Below are 26,969 nucleotides of genomic sequence, written 5' to 3' on the forward strand. Positions count from 1 at the left end.
CTTTTAGATATTTAGATAGGTCTGATCTTGCTCCTCAAAGAAGCGTTTTAGAGTTAGCTTGCGTATACATTTTTGCAAGTCTATAAAGACATAAAAATCATTTATTTGACTCGAGGACGCAAACTCCAAAACATTTGTCTCTTCTTTTGTTAGAGTGTAATTGCTCAAGTTAAATATTTTATTTTTCCCATAGTCTTCAGTTTGTGTTTCTGGATCTGTCCTACCAATTTTTTTTAGCTTCCCTATTTTTCTTTGCAATTTCTGATTTGCCCGCTCCCCTTTTACCCCTCTTTTTACTTTTTAGACCCATATATACCACCTGCCAGATGTCAAAACCATAATTACGAAACAGCAAGAGAAAATCAAAAATGGAGACCAATTAATACACCTGAAAACTATGCAAATCGGGGAGACAGGAATTTTTTAGGGCGGGACAACCACCACCCAATAAGGAATTAATTATATATTCCCACCCCAGTAAAAAGAGGGATAAAAGGGGAGCGGGCAAATCAGAAATTGCAAAGGAAAATAGGGAAGCTAAAAAAAGTGGTAGGACAGATCCAGAAACACAAACTGAAGACTCAGGGAAAAATAAAATATTTAACTTGAGCAATTACACTCTAACAAAAGAAAAGACGAGTGTTTTGGAGAGAGGCCTTAAGTTTGCGTCTTCGAGTAAAATAAATGATTTTGATGTCTTTATAGACTTGCAAAAATTTATACGCAAGCTGACTCTAAAACGCTTCTTTGAGTAAAAAGATCAGACCGATCCCCCCATACTCACAACAGATGAGTTCTCAGTTTTTAAAAAGAAGACAACCTTTTTCCCTAGACACAAAAATGGTGTTTTGTAGAGACCTTTGAACAAGACTGTTAATATGATCAAAAAAGAAAAAGAGGCAATTAAATCTAATAAAAGATAATAAAGAAATAGTGGTGAAACCCGCCGATAAGGGGGGGAAGTATAGTTGTGTTGAATGTTGCCGACTATAACAGCGAGAAAATACGACAACTTGCCGACACAAAGACGTATAAAAAACTTAGGGGGAACCCATCTGTCCCTATAGGTAAAAAACTTGAAACCTTTTTAAATCTATATACGGGTAAAGGAGTCATCAGTGAGACTGTAAGAGACTATATAGTCATTGACCAACCATCGATTCCGGTCGTTTACATTTTACCCAAAATGCACAAAAATCAGGAGCATCCACCTGCTCTGACCTATTGTTGAGGGCACCAACTCTATTTTAGCGAATCTGTTCCACTATCTGGACAGCCTGTTGCAGCCCATAGCCCAAAAGAGTAAGGCTTATCTAAAAGATACTACAGTATAGCAACTTTAGAATTAATGAAAAATGTTATATAGCAGCCTAACTATATATTAGTAACCTCAGATGTTACATCAATCTATAATATTATAAAGCATGAACTTGGTTTTAAGGCAGTTGCTTTCTTTTTGGATAGAGAAGACATATCTACAGATAAAAATAATTTTATTTTCGAGGGTATATCATTAATCTTGACAAACAACTTTTTTTGGTATGATGGCTGTTTTTACCTGCAGCTCATGGGAACAGTGATGGGTACAAGGCTGGCACCAAGCTATGCCAATATTTTTATGGCATGGTGGGAGGCATTATCCGTGTGGGACGGGCACCCACATGGTGCCAGCCTGGTACTATGGTGCAGGTATTTTGCAAGAATTAGAAGAGTTCTGCAAACATCTAAACTGCAATGAATACAATATTAAATTGACATTCAATAAGAGCTTAAAACAGGTGGATTTTTTGGATGTCACATTTTATGTTTAGGATGGTCAATTACAAACATTTTTTTTATTAAAAGTACTGACTGTAATTCATTCATAGGGGCTGACAGCAATCACCACATAAATTGGTTGAATAATGTCCCCAACAGTCAGTTCCAGCGGATTGGCCGGAATTGTACTAATCCTGTGGTATATGAAGAACAGGCAACAGATTTAGAAAACCAGTTTTGGAATAAAGGGTATAATGCCAGCAAAATCATGAAAGTGAGGGACAGGGGATCACTGAAGAAAAGTCAACGGCAACTACCTCTTCAGAATTTAAAGATAGTTATTCCAATGTGGCGTTTATCACCCAATATATAAGCCAGCATAAACAACTTGAATCGGTTATTAAAAAACATTGGCCCATTTTGACCAATGAACCCCTGCTGGAGAAATATGTTGAGCCAAAACCTACATTTGTGTATAGGAGGGCAAAAAACCTGAAGGACACCTTGGTCAATAGTGCGATTAATGTTCCATCTCCCCTCACTTATATAAAATCTAAGGGTTTTTACCGCTGTGGGACCTGCAGTATGTGTCGAGCTTACAGGAGTCCCACATCGGTGGTGGATCATTATAAGTCGACAGTCACTAATCAGGTTTTCAGTATAGATGATTTCATCTCCTGTAACAGTAAGAATTGCATCTACCTACTGGAATGTAAATGTGCTAAACAATATGTAGGAAAGACCAAGCGTATGTTAAAGGTGCGTTTGCCTGAACACATCAGAAATATAAAAAAGGGAATAGATTCCCAAAATGTTTCTGACCACTTCAAAAAAAACGCACGATTGTGACATCCTACAGTTAACTTCTTGTTGTGGTATAAAAATTGTTAAGCCTCACTGGAGAGTTAATAATATAGAATTGAGACTCTCCCAAACTGAAATGCGGTCCATTTATAAATTAAAAACTTTGAAGCCCAGAGGTATTAACAAGGACTTTGTATTGAAATGTTTCCTTTGAAAACTGTTTGATTATAGGTGTTAAATATTGTGCAACTAATCATTGATTTTATCTTCTCTTTTATGGAAATTGGGATCGCATCTTATGAGAGCATACTTTGTATCTTTAAAATATGGACTTTCTAATCAAATACATCTGACCAAAACACCATCTGAGCTGTGGCTCATTCCAGCAGAATGTTTGCGTTTCAGCGCTTCCGGATACAAGGGTTACATCCGGTTTGCGTTCCACACAAGAGATCCTCTTGCGGCTCAGCGGATCTAAGGATGAGGTCTTTCCGACTTCCGGACCGGAACCCGGAAGTATCTAAGTGCCGCTACGTACCATGTGGGAGCTGGCGTCTCCTGAAATATGAGAATCTGATATGGACTTTATCTGAACCGGACCGCCGATACCCTGTTACTGTAAGGGCGGTATATATAATGGTCGTGATGTTTGTATATATCTTTTATAACATTGTATTTTATGTAAAAAAAAAGGATGTTTTGATTGCACCTCCTAAATTTCTTAGAGTTTTTAACATTATGTGTTTAGACAGCGGATTGGATTCCGGGTCGAGTTTTACATATGTTCTTATAATTGGATAACCACACAGGGTATATAAAGCCTGTGAGTTCAGCTCTCCTCCATACCTTGAAAAAGGGCCTCATACGGCCCGAAATGCATTGGTGAGGAGGGAGCACCATCATCATTGTCCATGGATTGTTGTTCCAACTTTTTACCATCTTGTAAGGCAGACCCACCTCAGTCTCTAATACCTGGGTGAGTTGAGGTGGAGGAAAGGAGTCCAATTTTTTGGACAATATTTTTTACTTTTTATTTATGCACTTGCTTTTGAACTTTTATCTGGATATACTTTATTGCTGAATACATTTTACGTGTGGAGCATTTGGAGTGTGTCATCTGTCTGGGTTCGGAGGATCCAGGACTGTCGACTGAAAGAAACCTATATGTGCATATAGGGAATAGTTATAAGGGAAGCCCTATTCATCTGGGGACGTGGGACTAGGTGTGGATCTGAAAGATACCTTTACATGCAAATAGGGCTGGGGAAACAGGTCAGTGACACAGTTTGGGTACTGTGTATTTCCCTTTATAGCCTCCCTGTTAAGCCTTTCCTTGGTCTACAGTCAGCGACTGGATGTTTACCGATCAGGATTGAAGAATCCTTTTGAACATTTATCTACAGGACAGCGCAATAGTCTGTACCTTTTTTGTGTACAAATTGTCTATTGGTGTGGTAGCCCAGGGGCTCGAGTTATTTTCAAGTTTTTCTGTTACCTTATCAAACTAATCATTGACACACATTACTGAATTAGGACAAGTTGAGACAGAAAAAAGGGGGGTATGATATGCTCCTCAATTGCGCTCCTAATGTTTTAACATACAAAAAAATATATACATATATGGAGTATATATGGAGTATAAATATCTGTCGCACACTGCGCTCACAGGCTAAGTGTGGATCACGGAGGTATGTATACAATTTTCTTTCTATTGCCTTTCCTTTTCAGGTGTTTTTTCTTATACGATTCAGGGTCATCTTTATTCCTCAGTAGTCAATTATATGAGGGAAAGAAGAAGCCAGAAAAGTGTGTTATATATTTTATAAGAGAATACAAGTCTGGTATCTGCAGACTAAAAAGAACATCGTATACATTCCTCTGTGATCCACGCTTAGGCTGTGTGCGCAGTGTGCGACAGATATTAATACTATTTATATGTATACATTTTTTATATGTTAAAACATTAGTAGCACAATTGAGGAGCAGATCATGCCCCCCTTTTTTCTATTATAGTTGTAAGAGATTTGACAATCTCTTTTTGATAAACTCCTTTTTAACTCCTTGTGGCGCAGTCAAGATTTTTTTTTGTACAAGTTGAGACAGAACTCAAGACATTAAATACAGAACTGGACAAATACAGACACAACAGTGAGTTTATACAACTAGAGAACATCACCCAAAGTTACAAAAAATGAAGAAAACCTCATTGAAACAAAAAAAATCCAAAATGATACATGACAAGGTAGGCAAACAACAAACTCACGGACCCCAAAAAACAAAAAAAAGACACTCTTAAAAATTGGAAAGGACCCTCAAGATAATCTTGAACCATGCAAGAATAAATAAAAAAAAAATAAAAAAAATAAAGGGAACATATCAAAAACCACAACACCAATTTACAAGAAACTCAAACTCACCTACCAACAGTATCTGAGCAAACTACACAGTGGAGTAACCATTGAAAAACCACCTACAGATGTAGCGCCACTCATCCAGTGCCGGGGCTCACCAGACCACTCCCGCTGGCGAGTGGATGCTACACGCGCGTCCCAGTCCCACGCACACCCCAGTTTCCTGTCGGCGGGGGACGGAAACCCTGCCCGTCTCCGCTTCAGGGAGATAGGCAGGGCTGGGGGGAGAGGGGAGGTGGTGGAACGCGTTGAACCGGCGGCGAGGACCCGGGGGGGGGGGGCTACGTTGTCCCCTTCCGAAAGCTGGCGGGGGCTGGTGTGTGGTGAATCCACTGCCAGCCCCTGCAATGATGAGCAGCCCTACATCTGTACACAGACAATACAGATGAGGTCAGGCCTCAATGACTCTAGAAACACATCCTTTTCCACCTATAGTATAGAAGTGGAAGAGACATCCCGTTACAAAATACTTACTAGACTTTCCTTCGAGAAAGGCACCACCACATCTTTTTCACACTCCCTCCCTAAGACTTACAACAACAGTGACAACCTAAGTGAACTAGAAACACATCCCACAACCACCACAAGAATCTTTAATTTGAGTGATTTAGTTCTAGTAGAGAGACATACCACATTACTCAACAAAAGACTTAAATTTGCACAGACCGCTAGACTTAACAAATTCGAAACATACCTTGACCTACACAAATGTTTAAGGAAACTGATCCTAACCAAATGCTACCACAAGAAAGCGACTAGGACACCTAGTCAACACCATCAAATCACTAGTGGTACATACAGTAATCTCTAAAAAATGAATACCAACACCAGACAACAACCAAACCTCATGAAAGTAGAGAAAGAGACAAACTGGGCTCGACAAACCCCGGGCGCCAGGTCGCCTCAGCGACCAGATTCTGCTTCCTGGCGACCAGATTTTTGTGGTGAGGAAGCAGAATCTGGTCATGGCTGGGTGCATTGCAGAGCAGCTCCGCCGCGGCTATATTTCAGCTAGAGCCGGCATCGCGGAACTGCAGCGGCAGCAGTCCGGCCCCCCAGCACGCAGCAGCTGCCGGCGCTGTCAGAGCCCGGTCTCCCCCTCACACAGAAGCAGATCCGGCTCCTCTCCGGCTGGTTCACCCATGTACCCGGCTGCCGGCGCTGTCAGAGCCCGGCCTCCCCACACACAGAAGCAGCAGCAGCACCAGCTCCTCCTCCGGGTGGATATGCACCATATGTACCCGGCTGCCGCTGTCAGAGCCCGGCACTTCCTCAGTGCCCCATGCACAGCTCACATGTGTATGCCTCTGGCTGTCCGCGCCCCCTCCCCACATTCTGGTTCTGGCTGCCAGGCCCCTTACTGAGGCAGAGGCTGTAGGGAATTTCTGCCAGCCCCGTGTCTGTGGCCCAAGCGTCTGACATACAGCCATGGACTGGTGTCTGCCTCGTAAGTGTCCTGCCATGTGCCCAGCTGGTACTGCTCTATACACAGGGGGCATGGGATGTACACTGCATGTGTGATTGTATTACATGTATGTAAGTGTCCTGCCATGTCTCCCAACAGATGTTGTCATATACTGTACACAGGGGGGCACAGGATGTACACTGCATGTGTGACTGTATTACATGTATGTAAGTGTCCTGTTATGTCCCCAGCAGGTGCTGCCCTATACACAGCTGCTGTCAGAGTAACCCCCAGCTGCTGTCAGACTATGGCATGGCAACAACAGGATAACCCCTGGCAATACATGGTAACCCCATAGCAACAAGCATATTAACCCCTGGCACAGCATGTTAACCCCATTGGCAATGAGGAGGTTAACCCATGGCAGACCATGGTAACCCCATAGCAACAAGCATATTGACCCCTGGCAGAGCATATTAACCCCATTGGAAATGAGTATGTTAACCCCTGGCATCAAGCATGAAAACCATAGCAACGAGCATGTAGGTATAAGCAGAACATATGTGGCATAATATGTAGTTACTGCATGTGATATTATATGTAATGAGCATTACGATGTTTGGTGTAATGGTCATTACGGCCCGTGGTATATGTAATGGTAATTTTTGGGGGGCGCGCACTGTCCCTATTATTACTTTATCTGGCTCCTACATTTTCATCCTGGCACCTAGATTTTAAAGAAATTTGTCAAGCCCTGCACTGCAAGAACTCAAAGCCAACAAAGACACAGCAATCAAAGCAGCAGATAAGGGGGGGGGGGGGGGGGGAATAGTAACCTAAAAACAAAAATGCTTACATCCAAGAATCCCTTAGAATTCTGAAAGACATCGCCACATACACACAATTACCCAACAGAAAAATACCATAAAAAATTCAGAGCCCTACTACAAGATGGAAAACAAAAAGGCATTACAGACAAAGAATACGATCACATAGACAAACAGAATCCAGTAATACCGGTATTCTATCACCTGCTGAGGATCCACAAAAATACACAGCACCCAGCTGGTAGGTCCATCATATCCGGAATTAACTTTCTGACATCCAATTTATCACAATACATAGATACCTTCCTACAACCAAATGTTAGTTCCACAAAATCACACATACAAGATACAACAGATATTCTTAAAACTCAGGAAAGCATACAATCGCAAGACAACTTCTACATATGTACAAGTGACATTACATAACTGTATTCAGTGATCGAACATGATCAAGGGATGAGAGAAACCAGATTCTTCCTTGAAGCAGAAGACACACTCCAAACACAACAAATAGAATTCATCCTAAACTGTATACAATATATTCTCCAACATAATTTCTTCTGGTTTGAAAACCAGTACTACAGACAGTCAAAAGGCACATCGATGGGGACCAGGTTAGCCCCAAGGTACGCCAATTTGTTCATGGGGTGGTGGGAGTACATGAACATTTGGTGTAGGAATGATCTTGAGGCGAAACTGGTCCTCTGGCATCACTACACAGATGACATAATCTAGTGTTCCCGCTAGGCTGTTTTAACGGGGCGCTGCGCCCTGCCAGATCTTTAAAGGGCAAAATGCGCCCTGCCCCACTAACAGCGCCCCGCTAAAACAGCATGATGCCTGCCCTGACTGCTTGCACAGGGAAGCCCAGCGCCGCCTTACACGGCGATGCCCGGCGCTTCCCCGGCATCACGGCAACTTCGGCGGGGCCCTTTTCATGATGTCGCGGCCAGGGCACAAGTGTGACGTCGGTGGGCCAAGTCCGCCCCCCGGCGCCCTGCCTGCCCGAAAAGCTAGAGTAAACACTATAATCTTCATATGGTGGGGAGACAAAGACCGCTTGCTCAAGTTCACGCAACTACTCAACAATAAACACAAACAATCTCATTTTCACCACACAACACAGCCGACAGAAAGTTGACTTTCTAGACATCACAATTTACTTTGAAAACAACCAAATACAAACAAAAACATATCATAAACCATTTGATGTATGGTGTGCATCTACAGATGGAGCCTGTCTAATCCAGGCACGCACGCACGCACAACCCTTGGCAGTGGAGCGTCCCCCGGGTCCCCACCGCCTCCCCCTCACCACTCTGACACCCGCCTAACCCTGGCCGTTTCCCTGAAGCGGAGATGGGCAGGATGCCACCGCCCCGCTGCCAAAGGCAGGCTCTGGCGGGCACCGACCAAAGATGACAGGGGCTACAGCTGTAGGGGACTGAACGCACATAACTAAAAATAATCCATTATAACCAGCTAAGAACAACCCCCCCCCCCCCCCAAAAAAAAAAAAAAAACTGTCCTGTTAATTGGCACACTCAGGGAAGAACCTAGATCAGTGATGGTGAACCTTGACACTCCAGCTGTTGTTGAACTACACATCCCAGCATGCCCTGCATTAGTTTTAGCATGGACAAATTGTAAAATTGTAGCAGGGCATACTGGAATGTGTAGTTCAGCAACAGCTGGAGTGTCAAGGTTAGCCAACAATGACCTAGATTAACCTTTAAACATGTATGGCACATAGTGTCAATGTTGTTGTTCCTATCTCAGAGAAGTGTCCCAAAAAGTACCATCACTTGGTCCAAAGTAAATATGTTCACCCAACCATCTTAGAATAAGGAACATAGCTTGCACTTACTCCCCTTAAAATGTATTATACATCTAATTAAAAACATTAAAAATATTCTCTCCAAAAAGGTCTGAAATCAACAAACAGGCAAAACGCCAAGTTTTCCCACAACAAAGAAGGCCACTATCTACAGTACAGCCATCGATATCAAAACGCAGAGATTCAGTTAATTTCTCCAAAAAATTCTCTCAAACGACCAAGTTAATATAAAAAGCATTTTATATCCAAGCGATTAACCTCAGACCGCCAAACCCCCCCCCCCCACACACACACACACACACACACACACACACACACACACACACACACACACTCCTTAGGATATATAACACTCCAGTGATATGGGAATTATATGCACAGCTTCCCACAACAAAGATGCAAACCGCAATCACAGCTCACAAACCCACCCACAATGATGTCGTGAGAAAGGAAGGATAAAAGCCCTTCCCAAACATGGCCACCCCTTGCATCCCTGAAGAAGGATGTGTGTGCGTGGTGCGCAACCAAACAGCAGCTGACACAGGGTTGTCAGACCCCAATGGGTTAAAAAATTTGAAAAAAGGAGTGTCAGCTCTGGCTATACCAATAATTGAATCAGACGGTTCTCAAAATATAACAAATTTAATAACATATAAAATACAATATAAATGAAAATAAATGTATTGGATAAAAGGTGGGAATCAATTGGCTGAATGTCCAATTATAAATCTTAAAAAGTATATCACCGGGATATTTGGGCTTGGTGGCATTTATAAACTGACAGTCAATGTTACCATCCTGGGTGGTCTGGTCTTTAGATGTGTCCAGATTGGTGACTGGGAGTGTCCTGAGTTGTCCTATGTTTTCAAGGACTCACGGTTCCCACTTGTGCAGAATTCCTTTTTATTTTGCTGGAATAATTAGGAATCAAGCGGTTATCCCAAAAACGATTGGTCCAGTTGAGTGGCGAGGGACATCTGTGGGTAGGTCGGACAGGTCACCGGTTCAGCAAGGATGGTGTCAGTATGCCAGGATTGTATTAGCTCAACGCGCTTCCCCGGAAGGTTTGTGCATCCGGCTTCCCCAGGAGCAAGTGCTTATTGATTGTCAGTTTATAAATGGTAACATTGATTGTCAGTTTATAAATGGTAACATTGATTGTCAGTTTATAAATGCCACCAAGCCCAAATATCCCGGTGATATACTTTTTAAGATTTTTAATTGGACATTCAGCCAATTGATTCACACCTTTTATCCAATACATTTATTTTCATTTATATTGTATTTTATATGTTATTAAATTTGTTATATTTTGAGAACCGTCTGATTCAATTATTGGTATAGCCAGCGCTGACACTCCTTATTTCTAATCCCTGAAGAAGGCCCCTAAAGCCGTGACAGATGGCTTGGAAGCTTTGAATCTTACTACCATGCGGTTTTTAAATCTGGTTACTGATATCATTCATTGTACTGATAAAAATCATTTGTTTCCCCCCACCCCTTTAAATGCCTTTTCTCTAATGTAAACATACCTAACTTGGCTAGTATTTCCTCATAACCCAATGACTCTAAACCCTTAATTTTGTTGCTCTTGTCTGGACCTTTTCCTGTACCAATATGTCCATTTTATGGAGTGGTAACCAGAAAGGTAAGATGAGGCCATAGCAATGATTTAAAGATGTTGCCACACTCATCTATGCTACCTATGGCAGATGGATTGCCAACTGAGGTGCACTGTAGCATGTCACAGCGTGGCAAAGCATTGAGAAATGTGGACAGTGTGGCTTATGGCATTGCTGGTGAGTTTAATACTTCTGTTTATCGCTTTTGAAAATCACAATTGCGCATGTGTGAGGTCACCAATGAAATACAGTATAGTAAAATACAGATGGAGCGGCACTCATTCATGCAGCTCTCAGGGCACCTGGAACGAATGAGGCGCACGTGCGTGTGGGACACTTACGTGCCCCATTCGCAGCAATGGGCAGGCAAGCATGTGAAACGCTTGTGCGTGCCTGTCTCGGCGAGCCGATATAAGTTGCCTCGGTGCTTCAGATGAACGTGGCTCGATCTGTAGTTCAAGAACTACTTTAAAGCATGTTAAAGGCGGTAAAGGATACTTTACAGATGAGCACTGGGCAACAGGATCGCTGAATACAGATCACACACACAGTAACTAGAAATGTAAACTTACAATACAGAATCATCGGTCTTCAACATGGATGCAGGGCTGCATTTTGCTTTAAATTCATGGGGATCATAACACTCATGTTTTAATTTTTGCTTTTACTATATGATACTATACGGTACAGCAGGCTTTCCCAACCACGGTCCTCAAGGCACACCAACAGTGCAGGTTTTGTAGATATCCAGGCTTGAGCACAGGTGACTTAATTAGTATCTGAGGGATTCTGATTAAATCATCTGTGCTGATACTAATTACGTCACCTGTGCTTAAGCCTGGATATCACTAAAACCTGCACTGTTGGTGTGCCTTGAGGACCGTGGTTGGGAATGCCTGCTGTACAGTATGTCACGAAACTGCCTGATCAGAAAGTGGTAACAAAACCCTATTTTTTTTGCAGAGAAGATGTTCGTAAAGTCATTCACACAGAAAGCTCAGCTGCATCAGGTGTGAATGATCTGATAGGCCTATTATACACTATCGATGGTGGCCTAGCAGTTAAGGCCAAAGCATGCTACCGTATGTACTGTGCCAAGGGTTCTGATCCTGCCAGGACTAATTGTTTTTTGTAATTCCACTTTTTTATTATTATTATTATTATACATTAAAATGTGTATATATTAATGCTTTGCTTACACTTTACTTGTGTGTGCAGAGCATAATTCCGTAAGGGTGGGCCCCCTTGTAGCCAATAGTCCCGTCCAGCCACCATGTTGTAAATAAGTTAACTAGTTGCAAATTCAGTCCCATGAACAATGTATGCCGAGCTTAGCCCACCCTTACCTTTAAGCTCAGCATACATTTTCCCACCTATTTCCTGGGTCTGTAGGAGCGACTACTTAGCATATTTACAAGATAGTGGCGGGCATAGACTATGGGCCATGAGAGAGCACATTCTTACACTACTAAGCTTGGCATACACAAGTTAAAGCAAAGCATGAATATATATACACATTTAAAAATAAATAAAAAAATACATATAGGATTTGCTCCTGAGCGGGATCCGAACCATGGCCCAATGCATAGCATGCTGTGACCTTAACCGCTAGGCAATTATAGCTACTGTATCTCCAGCCTGTCATCTCAGACCTGATTCCAGCACCCAGCTACTGTAAGCTCGGCATACATTTCCACACGAGTCCCTGGGGCTGAATGAGTGACTACTTTGCACACTGTATTTACAAGGGATCGGAATACACACAATATGAAATCTAAATTAAATTATATTTATTAACTCTAATAATAGCAAATGCAAAACACAATAAAATATTACTTAGACAATGTACAACAAAATACATAAAAATTAAAAATAAAGGATAGGGGATTGTCACATAGGTGACACAAAGTGGTATATGGCAGGATTTAAAAGTCAAAGGGGGGTATGCAATGTGGGATCACGGCTGTCGATACCCGCAGACAGCCTTGATCCAGGTCTGCTTGCGGTCAGATTGACCGCGTAACGACAGACGGGATTCAATGTCCCGTCTGCCGATGGCACAAAGGGGGCGTGGCCGCGAAAACGGCCTTGGATTGTCGATCTGCGGCCCGGATCACGACAGTCTACGGCAGTTATCGGCAGAACGGGCCCGACAGCTTCTGAAGTCGGGCCCGTTCCGCCGTGATCCCACATCAATGCTTTCATTAATGACAGCATTGAATAGGGAGCTGCCGCTATTTCCCATGTCGGAAATAGTGGTGGCAGATTGCATACCCCCCAAAATGTCATAAAACATCCATATTAGGATTTTATATTACCGATTGGAAAATTGCTTCACTGATGAGACTGGATGTGGGGTTGTTGGTGTGTACCCTTGGTATCCCAGCAGCTTTTTTGAAACTTTTGTTCCAGATTTTTGGTGGTGCTCTATTTCTTTCAGGAATCATGGATGACCATCAGTGGGAGCAGAGATGTCCAATGTGAGTGCTAAACGCGTTTCCCCGGATCAGTAAAATTCCGGCTTCCTCAGGAGCGAAGCCGGAATTTCACTGATCCGGGGAAACGCGTTTAGCACTCACATTGGACATCTCTGCTCCCACTGATGGTCATCCTTGATTCCTGAAAGAAATAGAGCACCACCAAAAATCTGGAACAAAAGTTTCAAAAAAGCTGCTGGGATACCAAGCCAGTTCCCTAAGAGACTTACCAGTACAATCAGTGGTCACCATCAGGATTCTACAAGCTCCTGCCAGCATAAGAGCTCACCATCTTCACAATCGTCTATTTAATTTATTACTGGAGGGTACACACCAACAACCCCACATCCAGTCTCATCAGTGGAGCAATTTCCCAATCGGTAATATAAAATCCTAATATGATGTTTTATGACATTTTGACTTTTAAATCCTGCCACATACCACTTTGTCACCTATGTAACAATCCCCTTATCCTTTATTTTTATGTATTTTGTTGTACATTGTCTAAGTTATATTTTATTGTGTTTTGCATTTGCTATTATTAGAGTTAATAAATATCATTTTATTTAGATTACCGTATGAATAAATTATTCAGCCAGTGCTGGCATGTGTGTATTCCATTCCTTGATTATTAGGGGAGTGACAACCCTTTGCCAGCCGCTGTTAATAGCGCTCCCCACACACTTGTTTTTCTTACACTGTATTTACAAAGTGGTGGCGGGCACACAAACGACAACGACAACCGACTTTCCAAAAAATTAAACCACTTTACCTCAACAGATGTCACTCCTGGTTGCTGACCAATAAGAACAGTACCCTCCTCATCTAGACGTGCGATGCGTTGATCTCGGATGACAGCCTGACTTCTGATAAGGGGAGACACATCCAAAAGCCAATCGTTACCCAATAGGTATGTCAGCTGACGACTGCCATCTAAGGAATGAGCCACAAAGTAGGCAAGAAAGCGCACCCGAGCCCTCTGGTACTGAGGACGGCAACTTTGAAATCTACTATCTGTTGCAGCTCCAATGTCTTCATCCAGAGCATGACCTAAAGATCTGAGAGAAAGACAATAAGTCTGTTGAAACCAATAACAATGACTCAATAAAATCAAGTAAAATTCAAGCTACTTACATTATGTCCTACAGGTATTGCTTCTAATATAAAGGATCTCAAAATGACTTACATTTTGCATTTATATTTATAATATTCACAGTATATTATATTATTTAAAGCATAATCTTTTGGGGGACTCAGCCTTTATGGACCAAATATTGCTTCATGGAGCAAATGTCTACAAAAAAAATGAAATAACATTTTGGAAAAAAAAAAAAGATGATTTTTTTTCTATAATTCCAGTGAATTGGTAGACAGAAAATAGCTTGGATTAATGGAATACAACTGTAAATCTAACTTTTTACAGGCAATCTGCCTGTGTGACATGACATCACAGTACACATTGGGCGGTATTCAATGAGCCTGATTCGCCATGTTTTTATGGCGAATTTGTGCTGTTTGGCGAATTTTTGACTAAAACGGTGAATCACCCTATTCAATGACCACATGGCGAATACATTTGAAGGTTTTTTTCGCCATGATTCACCGAGTAGCAATCGCTATCTTTTTATGGTGAAGTGGAATGTGAACTTTTAAAATAAAGTGGTTTTTTTTTTACATTTGGTGTCAAAAAATCAGGAATTTTATTCTGAGGAGGGGCATGCTATTTTTATTCATGTGCAGTAAGCACATGAATATATATTTAATTTAAAAAAAATATATATATATTTTTTTTACACAGCAGCCAGCAGGGGGCGCCGGAGCCGAGCCGCTCATTAAATATTCATATATTCACTGCACCCGATCGTTACGATCGGGTGTAGTGAATATACGCGGTCCCCTGCTGGCACCCCCGGTGGGCAGCCTGTGCTGCCTGGCACCCGGGGAGCCCACCTCCCCCCCACAAACGTTCTGGGGCAGGCAGAGAGACTTCCATCTCTCTGCCTGCCACCGTCCTCAGGCTCCCTGCGGCGTTCGCCGCAGGAGCTCATATTCGCCGGTCAGGGGCAGCGAGTCCCTGACTCGTTGAATACCGGAGCCGGCGAGGCTCCGGAACGTGGCGAATGTGCAGCGAATCCGAAAAAGGATTCGCTGCACCTCGCAGGTATTCACATTGAATACCGCCCATTATGTTTCCACCATCCCCAATATCTGATGTTGGGACAGTATGACGGACGCGCAGTCTAATGGCCATCATGGAAATTATTAGTCTACCTGTTCTGGTCTGCTGGAAAATTAGAATCAAATTCCAAAAAGAACAACTCCTACTAATGGTAGAGACACAAAAGCCCAATTCAATGCCATAGATGAAACCAGAGGGGAAGGCAAGCAGCAATAACAGACACAGAGGCCCTGGACAATTAGGGGCCTGATTCAGACCTGTTGCTAGGCTGCATATACTCAGCCTAACTGGTTCATCGCTGCCAGCCGCCCTGCATCCCCTAACTAGCATGCGATGGATGTGAACGAGAACACATCCCCTCGCAATCGGCGGAAGGGGAGAAATATCATTCCATGGTCGCCGACCATGCAATGATTTCTCTCCCCTTCGGAAATAAAAGTCAGTCTAAACTGACATATTTCCATTGCAGACATCATGTGACATCATCCACCCACCCCAAGCAGGCAACGCTATGCCGGTGTTCCCAGTGGGTTTCCCATAAACCGCTAGGTGTTCCCCTAATGCTGCCCCCTGTCAGTGCAAACGACTGGACTATTGTGGTACTCCCCAAAGGCATTCACACAGGGGGTCTGGATCTACGCATATCTGCGCATTCACAGACCCCCACCCTCGACAACAGGGGCAAATTCGTCCCCATCCGTTGTGGTCTGAATTAGACCCTAAATTTCAAAATAAATGGCAGCCTAAACAAAGTATCTGGATGCCAAATACAGGTTTACACCACATTTAAAAGGTCAGCCTGAGATGTACCACTATGAAGGCCTTTATCCAAGGAATCCACCCAATGCTCCTTGGCTTTTTTGACAAAAGTGAGCAGATGTGGAGTTAGATTTGGGTGGGGTTTGTACTTCAAACTGATATCTATATTGCAGTGCAAAAATAAAGTAGCCCGTATTTACCCTGCATGGTAACAAAATAACACCTAAATCTCTGTAGAGAATTTACTTTTGCGAGTGAACCAGAATCAGGCCCCAATTACATGAAATACCTTAGCATCCTCAATGTGCAGGATGGATTTGACTGCCCCTATTAGAGCCAACACATTTTAAGTCTGACTTCTGCAGGCATACCTGCTCGCCTAGGGAGCAAACGTCAGAGTCAGAATGATAATCCTGCACCTAAGAGGTGATCGTTCTGGAAACTGTCTATTATCAGAAGCATCAGTTGTGCAGAATTAACAGGATGTAACTTGCACTAACCCCAGAACTGACTGAGATAACCCAAACAGGCTCCACAGAGGGGGGCTGGGAGATGGTAGTGAGTTAGTGTGGTAGCTGTTGTGGGAGGTTGATGCGACAAGCTCAAGCATAGCAGGGGTGTGGTATGGTATTCCGACAGTTGGGATCCTGACAGTCATTAGCTCGACACCGGGATCCCGACTGCCTGTACTCAGACAGCATGGCGAGCGCAAAGAATCCCCTTGCGGGCACGGTGGCACGCTACGCGAGCCACCTATTCTATTCTCCCTCTATGGGTGTCGTGGACCCCCACGAGGGAAAATAGCAGGTGGCCGTCGGGCACCCGGCTGTCGGCGTTTTGACAGTCGGGATACCAACGTCGGGAACCCGTCCGGCACCCCATAGCAGGGGGTGGAATACAGATGAGGAGGACCCTGTGCTAAAGAAATGAACCCTTTAGTGCCCATATTCTCTATCTAATATACACCAAAGTCTCAAGAGAACCCCTCATCTCCATCCTCATAGGAGGTAAAAAAGATATTTTGCTGTTCTTGGAAGGGTCTTACCTGGAGCCGGGGATACGCTGCAAATTTGTGTCAGATACTTCGACTCTAAGCGGCAGTAGCGGCACCCACAAGGAAAGAGAGAGAGAGGAGCGAAGGCGCTCTAACCAAAACTCAACTTTTACACCCACTGCTCCCTGAGTCTCTTTTCCACCCACAAATAGAAAGTCACAGCCATCTGACACCTGTCAAGTAGAATGGTGAAAGACAGACAGAACTTAGAAAGACAATGGATAATCAGTGTGGCACACAATACTCAAACAATATTAGCAGATATAAACCTGTACAATCTGTGCATTTGGAGTCTCACAACCTGCTTGCTTGGTCACATCCAGTACGAATCCCCCAGCCTCCAAAGCCAAAACGCGCACTGGAATCTTCTGAGAAATGCCAGTAAGTGGAGCTGTATTCAGAATCTCATGAGACTGTAGTAGATAAGAACAAAAATGTTATTTAAAATGACATCTAAATATTATTACCAGTTATTTATATATAGCACACATAAATCCCTGCCCCAGTGGAGTTCTAATAAATAAATATGAAAGGACTGCAGTTTAAACGGCTGTCGGGTCAACCGCGATTTGCTTGATTATCATTATGCTGTAATCGCAAAGAAAAATTATTTCTTTGCAACTTAAACAGTGAATGCTGGTTCATTTCTTTCCCTTTGCTGTGGGAAGGTAAGTGTGCTTATTATTACGTTTGTTTGATGAATGCCGTCTATACCCGACGTTTCGTTCCATCAAAGACCTTAGATCACGACTTTCAGCACCCTCCAAAACAAACCCAGTTTGTTCTATCACCATCTACAATTGTAAAGTGCAACTGAATTTGCTGTGCTGTATAAGAAACTGTAAGTAAATGAACTATAACTGGCAAGGAGGTTCTGGGCAGGCTGCAATATTTCACAACCCCACACCAATTAGAAGTAGGGCACTAAGGAATAAAGTGGATTCAGCTGCAACACTGCATATCTGCACCAAGATCTGGACTTGCTTGGTAATCATGGATACAGTTACAGCTTGGCATGCCAGTTGCCTTGCGACCATTAGTGTGTAAGGATGATCCACAATGGCGGAAGTCACAATTGCAACAAATACAGATCAGAAAGACAGGGGTGTAAGCATTCACGCAATACATACATGTGTGCTCATATATCTTGTCTCAATATGCCTCACAGCGGGAGATGCCTAGCATGAGTGAGCTGACAACCTTAGAGTTGGGTGTGAATTTTTATGAAAATGTGTCTTGTTTCCATAGCATTATACATAAGAAGGTAGACTCTACTGATTGAAATTATATGAAACATGTCTACAGATGTGTCCTCTTACATCAGTCCTCTATGTTATACAAGTCACGTTCTACAGAACTTGTGAGCTGCACATCTCTCTGTAGTGCCATCTTTGCAAGTATCTAAAGCTCTGTATACATTGAGCAATTTGGACGCTGGTCGATTTAGACTTAAATTTTGCTCAGCGACCTAATCGCTGAGTGTCTCGTTTACATCAGCGACCAGCAACGGTCGATGACAAAATGGAGTCAGTGCAGGAGAAAGCCGCTGGAGGAGCATGCTCCTCTGACCAGCATCTACTACTGGGCTGCTCGCGGGAGTGCGCTCACACACAGGAATATGTCAGCGACCATATCCCTGGCGATATAGGCTAAAATCGCCCCGTGTGTACGGGATTTACTTTTTCAATTTTCCATGCATTTTATTTACAAAACAGAGCAAATTGGACAAATAAGCAGTTTCTACTTCACAGAATTTTTTTCAGACCTGCTTATAATTTTGCACAGTCCTGTGTGTGTGGAATATGAAGCATGTTTATATTCAGTGTGTGACTGTGGCTGTATCTTCATAAGAAATAGAACATTACTGTACATGCTTTTCCAGGAAACACCAACAGAAAGTAGTAGCGCTAATGACCAGTCTTATTTATAACCCCTAATCCAGCTGCTAACTTTAATAGGATCTCCAATCCTAACAAAGGGAGACAACAACAACAAAACAAAAGAAAGCGCTTGGATTCAGGGGATATAAATAAAGCCAATCTCTAGTAAAATTGATTAATTAATTAAGAACCTTCAAAGATACAGAAACGATAATAATGACAGTAATAACATTTAATAAAGAATTGTATAGGTACCGGCAGATACCAGACATAAACAATTATAAATAACATACAAATTTAGTCAACTACTATGACTTTCAGGTGTATGTCCGTCTCCAAATGAGTAGTGCAGCTCAACTTCAACAAAGGCTTGCCTCAGCCTCGGGATAGGTGTAGAAGAGAATAAGAAGGAGCGCACAATGAGTAAATGTAAAAGCAATTTACTAAAAGGTGTAATATCCCACATACATCATAGTATAAGGCAATCAGCTCAGAGGTCACCGTGTCATGCGGCACACTGCAATCCGGATGCGGGAGAGCGACTCGGGCAGATGGTGAGTGGAAGAACAGCGGCGTCAGCGTGTACCAGCAGGAGAGCTCAGACGGGACAGCGTACACGATCCTGTACATCAGAAGACCCCGCCCCAACGCGTTTCGTCATTCAAGACTTCGTCAGGAGGCGGAATGACAGGTAAGTATGACCAGGTATATATAGCCGGCCCATTAACCACAATGCTCAACAGCTGTCATACCAATTTAACAACATCAGGATGCTCCAGACGTTTAGAAGATTGCCATAAACGTTTTAGCAATGTTTTTGAAACAAGCTTTAAAATGGCTGATGCGCCTGTGGCTAATTGCACTAATGATCTTGATGAAATGTGTGCGCAAATGGAGAAATTGAATATCAAGGAGATGAGATTAAATTGGGAGATTACTACTCTCGAGAACTATATCCAAGCCAAGCTAAAAGGATTCCTAGGGGACTACGGTTCACGAAGAATCCTACATTTGGGAACGATAATAAAGATTTTCTAAATAATTGGTTTAACATTTTGGATGAGTGTTCAATGCAATTGATGAAACTCATTATTAAAGAGAGAAAAAGTGAGATCACTAATATTGGTATAGAGATCGATGCTCTTGAGATCAAACTTAGTCCCGCTAAGGATTTAAAAGAATTTAAAGAATTGTTGAGAAACAGCGATTTAAGGTTCAAAAAAATTGAGGATGATGTAGTTGAAAATAAGGTTAAAAAATTTAAACGTGATCTAAATGATTATAAAGATGGGAATGTACATAAATGGCCACAAAATAATACCACCCAGAAACAAGGTTATCAACCCAGAATTAATAGATATCATTCACGTAATAATTATGAAAATGGTCGGCAAAGAGTCCCGTATAGGAAAAATAATGGTTCCCGGTACTCTGATTACAACAATGTCTCAGAGAGACCACACTTTGAGGTTCCTACTTCCAATCGTTTTCAAACATTAAATACACCTGATAGACCTAGACATGAGGTTTTTCAGAATCGCCCTCAATGGAGAAATTACAGGAGAGGCGAACCTGGGGTAGAGAACAGTCCCAATATACGACAAAAAAGAAAACAAGATGTAATAGACGTGGAAAAAGAGGGGGAAAGAGGGCTAAAACAAAGGAAATACAACCTTTGATTAAGAATGCTGGTATATTTAATCTTTCTGATCATACCCTCACCAAAGATGAAAATGACTTACTGAGTAAAGGGTTATCTTTTGCACCTCAAAAAGGACTCAATCCATTTGATTTATTTACAGATGCCAACAAATTTGTTCGTACTTTAACCTTTAAACGGCATTTCGCTAAGAATAAAACTAGTGAAATTAACGACAATATAGAGGAGACCCCTGTTATTAATGAGTCCAGATTAAAACCTAAATCAAATTTCTACCCTATAGAATCACGTGGTAGTAATGTTGAAACATTTTTCAATCTTATAAAAAATGATTTTGATAAATTGTGTAAAGTTCACACTAAACAGGCATGTAATGATAACCTTAAGAGAAATGAAAGAGCAGCCATCAAAAAGCTTGAAGACAATCATTCAATTGTTATAAAAACTGCTGACAAGGGGGGTGGGATCGTGGTTCTGAACCGCAGTGACTATCTAGAGGAAGCTTATCGCCTCCTTAATGATGATAAAACCTACTGCAGGTTGGCGACAGATCCCACCCCCCTTGTCATTGACAAAATTAAATTGTTAATGAATAATGGCATCACTAATGGTTGTATAAACGAAAAAGAAATGAGATATATAGTGAATGAAAATCCACTAGTGGCAATCTTTTACTATATGCCCAAAATTCATAAGAGGTTGATTAAACCACCCGGACGACCGATTGTCGCCGGGATAAATTCTGCTACTTCATGTCTGTCTGAATTTGTCGATTCACATATTAACTTGATTCCTATACTAAAGATTCCACACAGATTCTTATGAAACTCCAAAATAATCGATTGGAAAGACTCTTACAGGTGGTGTACCATCGATGTTGAGACTCTTTATACCTCAATACCCCATGATGGGGGGTTACGTGCCATAAGGTATTTTTTAGATAAAGATCCTACAATCGATGAAACTTTTAGAGAGTTTATTATCGAAAGCATCGAGTTAGTCATGACTAACAACTTTTTTGTGTTTCAAGGGGAATTTTTTGCCCAGTTATGTAGGGTTGCTATGGGTATGCCCTATGCTCCTAGCCTTGCAAATCTTTACCTGGGACAATGGGAGGAATGTAATCTAGAAATCACCCAGCAATATAGGAGTAATATCGTCGATTATCATAGATACATCGACGATATTATTATTATCTGGGATGGTGACGAATTTCTTTTCAATCAGTTTGTCCAGAGCATTAATGTGAATAATTACAATTTACGGTTCACTTCAAAAACTGACTTTTTGGACTAATGAGAATAAAACCATCGAAACTAGTACTTTTATTAAACAGGTTGACAGCAATAGTTATGTGCATTATAAGAGTTGTCACCACAAAAAATGGATTAACAACATTCCTTACTCACAATTTGTGAGGGTGCGTAGGAACTGTGCCAATGTCGCCCTCTTTGAAGAACAAGCAGAGATTTACAGTAATAGATTCTTAGAAAAAGAAGATCCTTGTGAACTGGTTACCAACTGTAAAGAGAGAGCTCTCAAACGTGACAGAACTGAGCTATTAAAGTATAAAAATAAGCCTGTAAACCAAAGCAGTATGGTTCCGTTTGCCACCAAGTTTAACAGTGAGAGCAATAAGGTTCGCCAAATCCTTATGCGCCATTGGGACATTTTATTGTTGGACCGTCTGCTTAAACCCCTATTGCCACCAAAACCCCAAGTAATTTTTAGAAAAGCTACATCTCTGAAAAATTCTTTAGCTCCCAGTCTGCTTAAAGCAACACATGAAAAGAGTGAAGGATGGCTTAAAGCTATAAACGGCTTTTTTCCATGCAATAAATGTAAAGTGTGTCGACATGCCGACAAAGAAAGATCTGTCTTTTGGAATTTTAATCACACTAAGTCATGGAAGATCAAGAGTCGCATGACCTGCATGACTACACATGTTATTTATATGCTTACCTGTAAATGTGGAAAAAGTTATGTAGGGAAAACTAAAAGAGTACTTAAATTGCATATTTTAGAGCATATGAGAAATATAAAAAATAAAGTTGTGGCACATAGTGTTCCCAGACACTTTACATGTTGTGCATCCAATATTGATCATTTCTCTTTTAAAGCTCTAGAGCATATTACCTTAGAAGAAAGGGGTGGAGATATTTTAACAAAATAGAGTAAAAGGGAGACGTTTTGGATTTATACGTTAAATACCTTATCTCCCAGTGGCCTTAATGAAGAGTGGAATATAGTACCTTTTCTACACTAATTATGCGTCTGGCGGGTGTTTCTTCACTGGCACGGCGTTGTTGCTGAGGTAAAACTCCTTCTCCGTGCCTATAGTGTGGGAGCTTCTTGCCGGCCGTATGGTGTAGAACAGTGTCCACGTCCTATCATCTAGGTCTTTTTTTCTCCACGTATGTGTTGTATCTATCATTATAAACCTTATATATTTGGGATCGTTCCTTTTTTGATTATTGGATATTAACATCATTCTCTCTATTCCTCTCTTTTCTCCTTTTTATTGTCCATATCTAGGAATGTCTATATGAATTTTTATATGTATTGTTATTTTTAAATATCGACTTTGTTATTATTAATAAATTCTTTGTCTTTTTAATTGATGTAATGCCGCACACGTGCAATATATTCTTTTTATTGATGTAATACTTATATATGTAATTTCAGTGTGTGTCAGACATTTATCCACACGCTTGAATTTGTTAAAGCACTTTATCCTTGTACAAATCTTTTTTCATTGTCAATGAGACCCTGATGTTGTTAAATTGGTATGACAGCTGTTGAGCATTGTGGTTAATGGGCCGGCTATATATACCTGGTCATACTTACCTGTCATTACTTCTCCTGACGAAGTCTTGAATGACGAAACGCATTGGGGCGGGGTCTTCTGACGTACAGGATCGTGTACGCTGTCCCGTCTGAGCTCTCCTGCTGGTACACGCTGACGCCGCTGTTCTTCCACTCACCATCTGCCCGAGTCGCTCTCCCGCATCCGGATTGCAGTGTGCCGCGTGACACGGTGATATCTGAGCTGATTGCCTTTTACTATGATGTATGTGAGATATTACACCTTTTAGTAAATTGCTTTTAAATTTACTCATTGTGCACTCTTTCTTATTCTCTTCTACAATTATAAATAACAATATAAATGCAAACAGTAAAAAGTAAAGAATCAGGGTTATCCTGAATGGTACTTAAAATATGCTAAAAATAGCCCATATATTGCAGAGGAGGAGATCCGTGTCCTCTTTTAATAGGAGATGGGATACATCCACTTTCTCCAACCTCAAGGCCAAAGTAGGTTTAGTGATGATGGTAAATTGGCAATCCGATATTGTTAGTGTGGAAGACAGTCACATATAATCAATACAATGTTAGTATTATTGGTTAGACATTTGGTATATTTACCGCACTCCCATTTAAGATTGGCTGGGGGGCATTGAGAAGGTGCTGTTAGCAAAAAAAGTCTCACAAAGAAAGCATTTTCGTGTAGGTCCCAAATTCTTAGAGACTCAGCAGGGTTATACGGCCTACACACACGCTGATATCAAGGCATACTTCCATACTAACAATATCGGATTGCCTATTTACCATCATCACTAAACAAACTTTGGGCTTGAGGTTGGAGAAAGTGGATTTGTCCCATCTCATATTAAAAGAGGACACAGGGGGGGGCGTGGCCTGGCGAGCGACCTGACCAGACGCACGCAGCAAGAGCTCCGGAGCCAGGCCTGGGGCCTTAGATTAAAAAACAGCAGGGGACCCTGAGCTGCCTCACCCCACCAGCCTAACCTGCAGCGCAGAGACCCCGGCAACGAGTGATCGCAGTCGCGGAGCCGGGGAGTGCTTTTCAGCGCTCCCGCAGGTTGCGGCCCGGTCACACAGAGAAGCCGGGGCCTAAATTTCCAGAGAGAGACGCCGCGCGACACCCGGGAGTGCGGTGTCCGCACCACGGACGCACCCGGCAGCCAGCTCATCTTACCCCCAAGCGGACACCCACCCCAGATGCTAAGGGAGGGAGTCCTCCCTCCGTGACTCCAACACCGCGCCCGACCAGCGTGACGGAGACCCGGCGCGGGGAAGCGGACAGCCCACCCGGCGGCCGGAGTCCTCCCCCACATCCAACAGCATCCACATCGGGACCCAGCAAGCGGCGGGTGAGTGAGGGGGAGCTCAGCAGACACCGTGGGGCGATAGTAGAGGGGGACGGCGCCATCAGCCCCCAGCCGCCATCTTGGTAAAACACCAGCACCAACGCCCCAGCCTCACAGAAACTGCAAGGCAGATACCCCTCACCTCCCTTTGGATCCCCCTTCCCTGGATCCCCACCAAGCACCCCTTCTAAGGGGCACAAATCCCCACTGCTCTCACCAAATATACAGGGGAACAGCAGGGACCAAATAAGTATCTAAGACCACTACAGCACCAACCCTCTACCATCTATCTGCAACACTTCTCACCCCCTACCCCCCAGAGCCCTCAGCACTGAGCACATACAACAGTGGGACAGTAACTCTCCAATCCCTGCCTTTTCAACACAGCAGGGTGGAAATGAGCCCCCGTGCTTTTGCATAAGCTGCTGAATTGTTCCCTTTCACTTGTAATCCTAGCCTGCCCTCTAGCGTTTACTGGTGCAAACTGCAACCTCTGATCAAAAAGGGCTATCCTATGACAAAGAAGACACACAAGGGAGAAAAGTAAACCGACTCCCTACTACGGATCAGCAGCAGCCTGAGACGCAGCAAGAGGGGAGAGGTGACTAGGGCTCTCCTACAAAAGATGCGTCCCAAGTGAGGATGCTTCTATAGAAGCCAGGCCCCCGGGAGTCACCGCCCGACGAATTATGCAACACTGATGCAAGTGCAATCATAGCAACCCTCCCAGTCCCAAGAGCCCCTCTCCTACTGGTTCTAACCTGGTTTACTTGGCTAATTATGGTCAAAGGCAAAAAGGCTCTGCAAAAGGGTGATACGCCTCTCCCTAAAGAAAACATGTCCCAAGCAGATATGAGACCGTTCCTGCAATCCACCCCCGCCAAACCAGCAGACGACGCACCTGTCCACACCTCATCCACCGCATCGCCAGACTTTCAGACTTCACTGCTGGTTACGGAACTAGCCGAAATTAGAAACTCCCTGTCCTATATGAGAACCCTCCCAACGAAGCAAGACATCCAAGACACCATACGCCAAGAAATGGCGGCGGTCCGACAAGATCTGTCCCAGCTCTCCCAGCGTACAGCTACTCTGGAAAAATGTCAAGAAGAAACGATCACATTCTGCAACTCGCTTACAGAGACTCTCGCTGCCCAATCCGCAGAGATCCGTTCCCTACAAATGCACCTGACAGATCTTGACAACAGAGGGAGAAGAAACAACCTCCGCCTCCGCAGTCTGCCAGAGGAGGTCTCCCAGGACAGTCTGACAGATGCTCTCACCAAAATCTTCAACGAAATTCTTGAGAATGACCCCTCAGAATCTATAATTCTAGATAGAGCGCATCGGGCTCTAAGACCCAGAGGATCACCATCCGACCGCCCACGCGATGTGATCTGCCGTCTGCATTACTTCTCGCAAAAAGAAAGTATTGTACGTAAGACACGCCAACTAGACGGAATTGATTTCAACGGTTCAACTGTTCAAATTTACCAAGACCTGTCATGGCACACACTGCAGCAACGGAAGGCTCTGAGACCACTCACCTCTGAACTCCGCAAGCGACAGCTGAAATATAAATGGGGCTTCCCATTCAACCTTCAGGTGACCTCCGCGGGAAGAAATCACACCCTAAACTCCTTCTCTGACCTCCCGACGTTCTGTACAGCTTTGGGCCTACCGATCCCAGACATACCCAACTGGGAATTCAACCACCCGGAGCTCCCTCCACTCCAACAACCAGGACACGGCCACCCCTGGCAAGAAGTTTGCCATGCCAAAAAGAAACAAGGCCAGGGCCCAGCCCCCCCCCAACACGAGCCCCACCTGAAGACCTACCAGTCGATCTACACCATGAACCTCTTCTATTACGGGACCAGACACAGGACTGGTGACTATAATGCTTGGTTACAATTTTATCTGGGTTTTACCCTAAGGGGTATGTTTTGTTTGGTTTTTATTCTACTAGGTTTTTGACTCTTAAATTCATGCGGTTTAGATAACAGTGTAAGCAATGTTACTTTACCCCACTACCAGTAAAGACCTGGGGAAACACCATGATGTTAGTACTACAGCTTAACATGAAGTTGGGTCTTCATAGTCAGTGAGCTGGGTAAATGCTAA

The 26,969-nt window shown here is 43.0% G+C and overlaps 1 protein-coding gene across 2 annotated transcripts in view; it reads right to left on the minus strand.

Moving 5' to 3' along the window:
* TMEM132A (transmembrane protein 132A) overlaps positions 1 to 26,969 on the minus strand; it is a 141,847-nt gene that overhangs the window by 38,490 nt on the left and 76,388 nt on the right. For both annotated transcript variants that reach the window (XM_083146099.1, XM_083146098.1), the window contains 3 exons: positions 17,403 to 17,546; positions 17,125 to 17,306; positions 13,914 to 14,199 (listed from right to left, as the gene is read on the minus strand). In XM_083146099.1, the coding sequence (XP_083002225.1) occupies positions 13,914 to 14,199; positions 17,125 to 17,306; positions 17,403 to 17,546 (612 nt within the window). The remainder of the gene's footprint in view (positions 1 to 13,913; positions 14,200 to 17,124; positions 17,307 to 17,402; positions 17,547 to 26,969) is intronic.

Source organism: Crinia signifera, chromosome 6 (assembly GCF_055691185.1).
Source record: "Crinia signifera chromosome 6, ASM5569118v1, whole genome shotgun sequence".
NCBI classification, from domain to species: domain Eukaryota; kingdom Metazoa; phylum Chordata; class Amphibia; order Anura; family Myobatrachidae; genus Crinia; species Crinia signifera.